The following is an 11,461-nucleotide window of genomic DNA, read 5'->3' as shown; positions in this document are numbered from 1 at the left end:
ACCAAGACTGTGTGCTGCCACATCACAGGTGTTTTCCACCTCTGCTTTTGCTATCATCATCATCCAGATCACACTCCACAGGTAGTCAGGTACCATCACAAATCTTTATCTCTATCAGGACAACACACACCTATTCATTACTTACTCGCCACACCCTGGAAGGTGGGGATTAAGCAAGACGCACCCAAAAGAATGTGCAAGACGCACCCAATGCTAGGTACTTAAGAAAAAAAAGGTGTTAAGTATCTGAATAAAAATTATATTTTTTTAATGCAAACAAAGATTATATATGCTCAAACAAAGATGAAGTTACAGGATTCGAATCCCTGTGCCAGTGCAGCAGTTGAAATCCATAAGCCCCTCCTCTAATCACTTACTTGTACACGAGTAATTCTAACCCAAAAAAAAATGGGTGTTCCTCATTGTGCTAGCCAAGAATAGGGGAAAAGAGGCAGTTGGGCAAGAGGGCCGGGAATGCTCCAAGATGCTATGCCATCAGTCATGCTTGTGAGCTTGTGCAAACAAACAAATCAGCTGATCAAGATTTCTGCATCATAAGATCAAGAGTAATTGCTCAAATTTACATAACGCTTACAGTCTTAATTCTCTCTCTCTCACCAACATAATCATCGTCATCATCAACAGTAACCAGGAGAAGAACAGAACACCGACAGAAAAGGGAAGGGAAACGAAAGCCTGAATTGTTTTCCTAACAAAACTCAGTGGCCTACGCGCCACCACCAACAAATCGCCGCCGAATCATGGCGGGAATCACCACCCGAAGATAGCCAGCCTGCCAGCCCGCCTCGCGGTTTGCTATTTCAGCGGTGCGCCGTGACGAGCGTCTCAATGAAGCGCAGCCCGTCGAACCGCGGCGCGAACCTGTCGCCGCCGCCGCGGCGAGGCTTGTCCCTCGACGCCGACGAGGTCGACCCCTGAGGATAAGAGCCAAGAATCGCAACAATCAACCGACCGCCCGCACGGTTTCTCGAGAACAAGATCGATCGAAACGCGCAAAGAGGAAGAGGTTCTCGGAGGGAGGAAGAGGAGAAGGGAGACACGAATCTTTGATCCGTGGGAGACGAACGCACCTCGTGGACCTCGTTGTCGTGGCGGTGCCGGGAGAGGGACAGCCCGTCGCACCGCCCGACGGCCGGCGGCGCGGGGGCGTTGCAGTCGCAGGCGAGGAGCTCGGCGCCCGACGCCGCGGCAACGGCGGCGGCGGACACGACGGCGGCTGCCAGCCCCCACATCATCTCTCCTCCTCTCCCCCTTCCGCTGCTGCTGCTACGCCGGCGGGCGACCGCGTCACTCTAGCCGGCTGGCTGACAAGGCGGGCCCACGGCTCGAGCACAGGGGTCAGGTGTGAACGCGGGATGGCTGGCTGGCTGGCTACACACGGGAGGGAAGAGGTGGGCCGTTGAGGGCTCGGGTATATAGGGGAGGCGGTGTGGGTGGGCCCGGATTTGGCGCGCGGGATTTAACCGGATTGGAATTTCGCGTTCGTTTGAGTGGCGGCGACCCGCCGACGGGTGCGCGAGTGACGGTTCGCGTGCTGTTCTATTGGTCGGACGGCATGGATAGTGCCGTGCGTGCTGGGCTTGGATTGGACGGCACGGATCGTCCCCGATGACGAAGCTCTGAAAAGAAAGGGGAACCGACGCCACGGCGCGCTCTCTCCCCACATACCCATGCTGCTGTGTTTTACGACGATAGCACGTGCTATTACCCAACAACAACGATAAGTTTATTTACGGTAACGACGGCCGCCATTTATGTGGAAAATCAGGCTGCGTTGGGTTGAACGGTAAAGTTGGATGGTTACGACCATCTATATTCAAATCGTATATTTGGTCAGTGGATACCATGCATCGGTTTCCTGTTTAGTTACAGGATAAAAATGAATAGGATAAGAATAATTAATTAAATTGTGTCTCTTAATTTTAAATATAATAGTTATGGCATGTTTGAAAGGACTTCAGCTCTAAACTTCACTGTAGATTTGGGTAAAGCTCTCTTAAATACTCTAGCTCTACTCATTTGTGGATCAGCTAACTCTATAAAGTGACTTCTCTCGTAGTTTATTTTGATGGAGTAGATAAAGTGATACTCCACGGACCCTATTTTCATATATGTACTTGTGAAGTTAGTGGTATTTACACTACATGAAAGACAGACAAAAAATATATGAAATGAGTGACGGGTCATAACATAACCTGTGTCACTGATGATAAAAATGATGGATCATAGCTGTGGACCGTTGCTTATACTTATCATAAGTAACGGATCATCCTAAATCAGTCATAGGTAATAGATCATAATTGTGACCTGTCACCTATTACGACTCATAAATGATCGGTCATCCTAGCCCCACCCTGTCACTTTGCTTTGATCGCCTTCACCTCGCCTCCTCCGCCACTCACCCCACTTGATCCGACCTCTTGCCACGCCGCCCCTCAGCCACCGCTCCACTTCCAGATCCAGCTCCCCACGGCTCAATCCAGCTCCCCTCCTTTCGTCTCATCCCTCTCCCTCTTCAGATTGCTCATATTTAACAGCAACACTACGTCCATCGGCTAGTTCGTTCGGCGAAACAGCTCGGGTTTTATGGATCAAGCTCGTGGTAGTGGATCTAGTGGCCCAATGCGAGGTGAGCCATAGGGTCAGGGGTTACGAGGCAGGTCGGGGAGCGAGGCTGGGAGCTTGGCGGCCCTTGCGTTGTCTGCATCATTCAACAGAGTGTGGCAACGGTGACTCCTCTAGCGGCAGCTGTGACTCCTCCTGCTCTGAGCACCTCAGCGAGTGTGGCAGCAACGACATCTCCTTTCTATGGCAAAACACCTTTCTGTGGCGGTCGTCTTCTCCTTCCCCTTTATGATAAGAATGTTGCAGCCCTTCGATTTAATTTGTTGCTGCAATTCATTTTGTACATTATGTTGCAGTCCTTAGTTTAGAATGTTGTATCGGTTCATTTTTGATGTTGCAGTGAATACTTTTCGATGTTGCACCTGTCTTTTTTAATGTTGCATGATGTTGCAATCCTTTGTTTAGAATATTGCATCATTTAGAATGTTATATCGATTCCTTTTAGGTTGCACTAATTATTATTTAATGTTGCACTGTTTCTTTTTTTATGTTGTATTAATTAACTTTCGATGTTGCATTGCCTAGCTCAGATTCGACTAATAAGAGTGGCTTCTGACTCTAGGTTTTCTTCTGCGTGTACATAGCCAAGTCTATGAGGTGGACGATAACGTGGTGTTGCATGGAGATCTAGTGGCGATGTCTTTAGAAGAAGCGCCAGCTCCTGGCCGATGAAGAGGACGACGACAGATGGCAGCATCAAGCTGGTTCGGTGCGACGGTGCCCTCCACAACTGTGTAGTTCGAGAGGAGCACCAGCATCGCCGGATCTGGAGGCTACGTGGCTTAGGACCGCTGGATCCGGAGGCAACGCGACTTAGAACCGCTGGATTCGGCAGTGACGAGCGGCGGGGAACACGAGAGAGGAGGGAGGGCACATGAATAAATGGAGATGGGGAGGCATAGATCGGAAGCGTATCCCACTAATTAGTCTTGCGGACGTCTAGGGGAATAATTTTGATCGGTTTGATCGGAGGGCAGCTGGCTACCTTACTCCCTTGATCTAACGGTTAGGAACCTTCCGATACTGTGAGATCGGATGTCCGGGCACTAGTAGTATCCTTCTTTGTTTCAGATCATATTACTTTTGCATTTTTACCAAGCATTGTTATTTCCCATTAACCTATTGTTTCCTTATCAGGAACAAAAAAAATATTCTTTGGGTTTTTATGTAGTAGCTGCTGGTAATTCCGAAGATCAGTCCCATGGATCTGCATGCTGAAATATGCAATCTAGATTGTCTTCTGTATGGAAATATTAGCGCAATGAATGCATCGTTATTTTTTAGAATTTGAAGCAAAGCTGTGAAACGGAAATGTGACAGAAGGTGCACCTGACTTTAGTTCGAAGTTCATAGTTTCTGATCATTCCAATGATGCAAGCTTTATGTTTAAAAAAGAATATTCTTAGTTGTTTTTTGTCTGTTCTTCATTCTCTAAGGAGCACTATGAAATCTAAAGTCTCCAGGATGATTATTGAGTTTAATGATTGATCCCACCATCTTAACATGGTGTGTGCGCATTGTTCTTGGTCACACTTTTAGCTCTCAGAGTGAAATGAAAAACATAAGAGGTATGAGACACTTTGTGTTTCTTATGGTAGCAGGTAGAAGACTATATGTTAGATGTGTTCAGTCAATGTGATTCTTTTCCAATGTAATTCTTTCCACTCATTTCCCTTGTTTACTGATGTCTGAAATATTTTGTTGCTTGTCTGAAATCATATGAATTTACTACAAATGTTGGGCAGCAACAGAAGCAAATGGGTTCCCCGTCCACTTTTACTGACTCTTGATTTAACTAGTCTCTTTGTTGACTGCTAATTGCATGATTACATGCTGAAATGGTTACGAAAGTTGAGCTCAAACCATAGATCAATTTGGAAGTGTATCTGTTGCCTATTGGCTGTATCAATACTGGTGTGAACCCCCCCCCCCCCCCCCACCTCTTCTTTCTGCAACACACTGCACACACAATATGCATCTGGAGAGGAAGTGAAGGCTAGGCTGAAGTATTGGGCTCAAGCTGTAGCATGCACTGTCAACATTTCAGAGATCTCAACATGTTAGATGTGTTCAGTCAATGTGATTCTTTTCCGCTCATTTCCCTTGTTTACTGATTCTTTTCCAATGTGATTTTGTTCAGTCAAGCATTTTGTCCCATAGGTTTAGTGTGACAGATTAGTGAAATCGATTTTACCAGACTTGTGATGTATAGGTGTTATTAAAGTTTAGCAAGTTCATTTGCAGCTAACTGTGATTTGTCGCGTCAGTCGAAGAGGAAGACCAGGGAACCCAAGGAGGGGGCTGTCTAACAAAACCGTATTGATTTCACCTATCATGGCAACAGTATTTGTTTTGTCTTTGTAACCTATAATCCTGTAGGCATGGCACTAAGGCAGTGACTCAATGCCTGTTTGTTTTGCAGAGGATGTGACCTCGGTTCCCACTGACAGCACTCGTAGAAAGGTTGGTAGCAGAGGAAGGAGGCTGCAGCTGTCTTCTTTTTTGCCATTCTTGTGGATGTAACCAACAATCCCCTATTTAGATAGTCTTATAGCTTTAATCATTTCCTGCATTGCATAAGCACATTTCCTACTTTTCTGTAGCTATTATGTTCCATCTTATGGGGGGGGGGGGGGGATTGCTGAAAAGTGACTTATTTGGAAAATAAGTAGCTGAGAAGGTTGCTTCTGGCGAGTTGAGTTCTGCTATTGCTCTAGTCAGATCTCCAAGCCACCGTGCAGAACATGACGAGACAATGTGATTTTGTCTCTTCAACAATAAAAGATGATGTCAAATCATCATTTTCGTTGTGGGGTTGCATATTGTGTCTTTGATCTGTAGTTGGCAGATGGAACGGCTGTAACTATGAGTTTCTGCACGTTGCAATGTGGACAGACATATCTTTGCACACATTGAATGTTAGTAATAGTCTAACCAGCACAAATCTGACCCTAAGTTCAGCACCTGATGCACGACAAATTTTAGAAAATTGTAATCTCCAGGAAAATAATATTTTCCCATGTTGAAAACACTCATAAAAATTCTATATATCATATCTATTACATCATAATAATCACAAATATTTATAAGTAAAAAAAACTGTGTACATATAACACCACAAAGGTACCATTGACAATTTTCCTAAAAACCTATCATTCCTAATCTAAAGCCAACCTGCTAGTTAAATACATTTATTGCTAGCTCCAGCTCTATGGTAGATCTGCTCCGCCGTGGATTTTTATAGTAGTGCAGAAAAAACTAGAGTGAAGCTTACCAAACCGGCCCTTAATTATGCACTAGTTAACTTATACTAACACTTATCAATACTAATCTTATCGTAGTAATTACTAATTATAACAAAATATGCTAATTATCACTAATTGTACTTTAATCAACACATCAATCGCACACTAACACTTATCAACTATAATTTCACATTAATAAATACTAATAAATAATATAACATACTAATTATCATTAATTATTTTACTAATTAATAATCAAGATTAGACAAGGTGAATATCCTCGTCCAACAAAAAAAAAACTAGCTCACTCTCCCTAATATGTGAGAAATATTTCTCAAAGTTGAATGATCTTATACATCCATATCCCATCTACCTCATCCTTCTTACCAAACACATTCTCAGCGCCCATAAAAAATAGTGATGACTGTCGTCGCTATGGTAAATTTTATGCTTAACAAGCAATAACAACGACTACAACCGTTGCTATGGTTAATCTGTGCTTTACCATGTGAAATCCGTTGTTCCAATGGTATAAGACTATTTTTAATTATATTTTCTTTATTTATTTTTTATATTTTTTTTCTCATTCTTATTTTTTTTATTTTTACTCATCTTCAATAATTTTCTTTCGAAGAAAATCGTAAAGAAAAAAGAGAGAATCTTAGTAAAGGAAATAGAAGAGAGAATTACTTCGTGAAGAAAAATTATTAGAGTATTAAAAAAAATATGAGAATTCTTTTATAAAGCGAATAAAACTTGTGAAGAGACACTGTTAAAGATGGTGTGAGAAGTAATGGGAGTGTCACGTATTTTCGTGAGGAGAGATATGGGAGAAGTGACAGCGGGTGGAAAGGGCACTGATAATCCTGAACCAGATGCAGATGGTGCGCATGGTGGTAGCTCGAGTCTTTCTAGTATTGGAAGGCTAGCCGGTTTTATTGACTTAGTTAGGCTTTGTTTGGTTAGGCCTATCAGCGTGAGTTTATATGGGATCATTCAGGATGAGATTATGTTCCCGTCTTTAGATATATGAATGGCACAAACTCATTTAGAACTAAGTTATACATATTCCAATAATATTCTTCTAAAATCCTGAACCAGAATCCGTAGCACCACTTCCCGTGCACAACCCAGTTGTCTACTGTGAATAGTACTCACCAGCTCTAAAAATCCTAAAACTTATGTTGCTCTAAAACAGTGATCTTCTGTTGCTCTAAAAATTCTAAAAAAATTATATGTGTTTCATAATTTATGTTCAACCTATTTTAATTAGATTCATCCAAAAATCATGTGTAGAATTTAAACTAAAATTCTAAAAAAAACCTACTTTTATAAGTTCTAATAATTATTAGGGCCTCAAAATAAATTCTCAAAAATCTAGAAAATTCACTAATATTCTTCTTATGTGATGAACTAATTTCTAAAATTATTTTCAGTCCCAGTTCATATGGTAAAAAAATAAGTTCCTTTATAATGCTTCATTTATATGCATTTTTATCATTTAATGTGATATTCTTCTTTTAATTCAATTTGATATGATCACTGCACAAATTCAGATAACAAAACATAATCTTGTACCAAGTTATTCCATTTCATACAACCAACTAAACAGAAATATGTATCATCCTATATAGCTAACCAAACACCAGACATGTACCAGCTCATCTAGGATCAACCCATCTAGCTGAATCATCCTATACAGAATCATCTCTCATACAGCAACCAAACACTATCTTTTAATAAGACACGATCTTCAATGTATAGTTTTTATCACTATTTTTTATTAGAATATATTTATAAATTACATTGAGTTTGTGATATTATAAAAATATTTTTCAAAATAAATCTATACCTATGATTTTAAGGTTTTCAAACTAAATATTTTGAAAGCTATTGTTAGTCAAAGTTTTAAATGTTTGCCCGAATCTTTTTCAAAATGATATGTATTTATGACAAGAGGGAGTATTACGGTTTATATTTAATTAGCGGGTATTTCAATATATGAGATTTAGTTTAAATTTAGATTGAATACTGAAACTTAGATTTAAATACCCCATATCCGAACATGCAACTATTCACAAACATATTTTCATAAGCGTAGCATGATGCCCCTGAAAAAGGATAAACACAGAAATAAGGATTGTTAATGATGATCAATTATGGAAGATGTGTAGTAGTAATCCACCACGTTGAAGATGTGGCGCGCCGAGTTCGCAGGAGAGAAATATTTAAAGCAGGCAAAGAAATTGGAATGGATGGGAGCGTCGCGTGGGGAGAAAGCAGGCGGAACTGGGGAAGGTGGTGTGATGGATTCCAGTTCCACCTGCAGTTCGGTTCCATTCAGCCTTCACGCAAGCGCTTGCGTAGCATAGACATGACAGCACCCAACCCAAAAAGAAATCGACAGTTCACGTGTTTTTTATTTATTTTATTTATCTATTTCCGCGAGTGGACCACGATGAATAAGGGTGTGTAGAGTGGACCGGCCGATATCAGCCGTGTATAAGAGATGTTATACAGGATTTTGAGTGATACTAAGGGGAGAGAGTGAGCGATGTGAAGGGGAGAGACAGAGGGCGAAGAGAGATATCGTCTAATATTTAACAGACAATCTATTAAATATTTTATTGTTGTCTAAATTATTGTATAAGTGATTATTAATGTCTATAGTATTGTATATGAGTCTTACAGATAACTTTTAGATATAGTAGATTGTATAAGTTGTTTTCATTACTATCTAAAATTAATATTGATGAATCTTATAGGTAACTATTGTCTAGACCATGGTACATGGTCTAAATCATGATAGTAACCATTCGCTTGCCATCACTGTTTCGCCTGCGCCCACTTGCCAATTCCCTGTTATTTTTCTCCCTTTTGGAATCGATTTTATAGTTTCGTTTGATGTGCTTTTCGCTACCTTTATTTGGACAGAGACGATGAATATATCACGAATATACCATGTCGTCTCTCTTCTTTGTGTGAAGAAATTGATAACGTTGGGACCATTTGTCCCGGGCTGAAGTTCGTCGTGCAGCATGCATCTTTTCAAATTGGCACACGATGTAGCCATCCAATGGAGTTATCTGAAACGTTGGAGGCAAACCACGCTACCACGTCTTCAAACTTTGTGATGTAGCCTACATGGAGGCCCAGCGATTGTATCCAAATAAAGCCATAGGATGTTTTCATAATTCTGTGACATGTGTTTCAAATATCACTTCACGAGAATTACGGCTGCACGCTATGATTTATGTACAAATATAGCTTTATGACACTACTACAGAAATAGATTTATATATCAGTCTATCATTGTCGGTTTCTTACGAGCTAACAGTAATATAATATCATTGCCGATTCGTATTATGGATTGACACTAAAAGACTATTCGAAAAGAACCGATAGTGAAATCCACTATCACTGTCGGCTCTAGCCATGAACCGACAGTGATAGTATCATTATCGGTTCGTGTTATGAGCTGACAATGAAACATTGACTATCACTATCGACTCTAGCTACTAACAGACAGTGATGATCGGCAGCTCTAGCCACCAACCGGCAGTGATGTTTGTCGAGCATTACTACATGTTGGTGGTTAGAGCCGACAGTGATAGTCAAGGTTTCACTGCCGGCTCTAGCCACAAGTCCATAGTGATACTATCACTGTCGGCTCGTGGCTAGAACCGACAGTGATAGTGAATGATAGCTTATTTTAAAAAATTTATAACTTTTCATACTAAGTTGGATAGGGATAACTTTATATCAAAACTGTAGCCATTGATAAGATCTACAACTTTGTAGTTGAAAACTTTTTCATTTGATGTCATTTAGATATCCAAATAATCGTTTGAAGTTTTAGACAGAAGATGTCAAAAAGATTGCATATGCTAATGGTATCACTAATACTTTTATGGTTGGATTGTAAGGATGTATAACGCGAGCTGAGAGGTTCCGAGTTCGAGTACCATGAAGCGCACGCGCGCGAAAAATCATGTGACTTGCGACGGTGCGGACGTGGGGTTCCTCGGGTGCAAAAATATATTATTATTTTTAATTTTTTCAACTCCAAAAAGATCGATTCGTCGCATAACTATCACTGCCAGTCTCCGGACCGGCAGTGATAGTTCCTGACAGTGAAACCCCTTTATGGGCCCGTAATGAAGGAGGTTTTTTTTACTAGTGTGAATATCAAACTCCAAACAAATAGTCATATGCAAAATTCGTTTTCAACTCAATTTCATTCGTAATATTGGGGATTGAAATGGAGGTGTGACACAATTATGTAAATGGGCTTTAGGGTCTATTTAGAATGTAAAACTTTTGTTTTGAACATATCGGCACAAGACGGTGCCCATTTCATTGAACATCCCAGGATCAGCCCCTGAATATCCTAGGTTAGTGAACTTGGAGTAGCAGACGGTGATGAGGACTGGTGTGACATAGTGTATGCGTGACCCAAAGCAGTGGATGTAGGGTGAGGGCCGAGCACAACAGGACTAGTGACCCCCGTCTAGGGCACGTGCCAATACTCACCAGGGGGAACGCTCCACATTGGATAGGGCGACGGAGGGTAGGGCAGAGGTTGTTGTCGTCCGTTGGAGGAGTTGGTGTTGTTGCCCTTGAAATGACCACGACCACGGTTGCCACGACCACGACCACGACCACGATCGAAGCTAGAGCCGGGGCACTGAGCCAGAGATCACAGGAAGCCCGATGAATCCCTAGAAGAGGGAGCACCACACTTGGCAACGAGGGCAGACTTGGATTCTTGCGCGATGGAGCTGGCCTGGGACTTCTCGTCGAGAAGAAGGTGATCCCAAGCGTGAATGAAGGTCGGGAAGGTGGGCAGTACCGGGAGTAGGATCTTCAAGACAGTGAAGCAGTTTGAACTATTGATTTACGTAATTGGAAGGGGAAACTTTGATTCTTATCTCTCTTTTTTTGAGCGGGCTAAGGCCCTGGATGAACTGATGGATGAGTGCTTGCTCAGAGATGGGCTCATAGTAGTCTGCGAGCACATTGGCAAGGGATTACATCTTATGACAATAGGCAGAGACTGATAGATCACCCTGGCAGAGGCTATGGAACTCGTCCTCAAGGTGAATGGCCTGACTTGGCTTGTTGTCGGAGAAGATCTTGGTGATGTGCTGCCAAATGCCAAAGGTTGTGGCACTCAGCTTCATGACCATGTCAAGCAATTCATCAGAGATGGTGGCATAGATCCACATGAGAACCGTGAGGTTCTCCTTGATCCACTCAGGGTTGTCATGGTGGGGCTCATTATCTTCAACGTGAGTGCGGAGGTAAAAATGGACAAGGATGATGAGGAACAAGGTAAACCATTTAGTGATGTGGATGTTGTGGATAGCCTGGGAAATGGGAACAACGGCAGAAGGGCTAGCCGAGGCAATGGGAGCAGGAGGGTTTTCCATGGAGGAGGAAGTGTCAGAACTCATATTGCAAGAGAAGCAAGGTCACATGAAAGGGAAATTGATACCATTCAAAGAATGAATTGCCTTTATTGATTTGAATATACATTACATGGGTCTATTTATAGACTAAGTACGTGA

At 41.9% G+C, this 11,461-nt stretch overlaps 1 protein-coding gene across 1 annotated transcript; it reads right to left on the bottom strand.

Moving 5' to 3' along the window:
* Positions 1-535: 535 nt before the first annotated feature.
* LOC133907321 (uncharacterized) lies at positions 536-1,423 on the bottom strand. Its single transcript, XM_062349338.1, has 2 exons — positions 1,092-1,423; positions 536-935 (listed from the first exon to the last, which is right to left on the bottom strand). Exons 1-2 carry the CDS (start codon positions 1,254-1,256, stop codon positions 822-824), a joined length of 279 nt encoding a protein of 92 aa, XP_062205322.1. The 5' UTR covers positions 1,257-1,423; the 3' UTR covers positions 536-821.
* Between the last annotated feature and the right edge of the window lie 10,038 nt (positions 1,424-11,461).

This window comes from Phragmites australis, chromosome 24 (assembly GCF_958298935.1).
Source record: "Phragmites australis chromosome 24, lpPhrAust1.1, whole genome shotgun sequence".
NCBI lineage: Eukaryota > Viridiplantae > Streptophyta > Magnoliopsida > Poales > Poaceae > Phragmites > Phragmites australis.
This window is presented reverse-complemented; position numbering and strand designations above follow the sequence as displayed.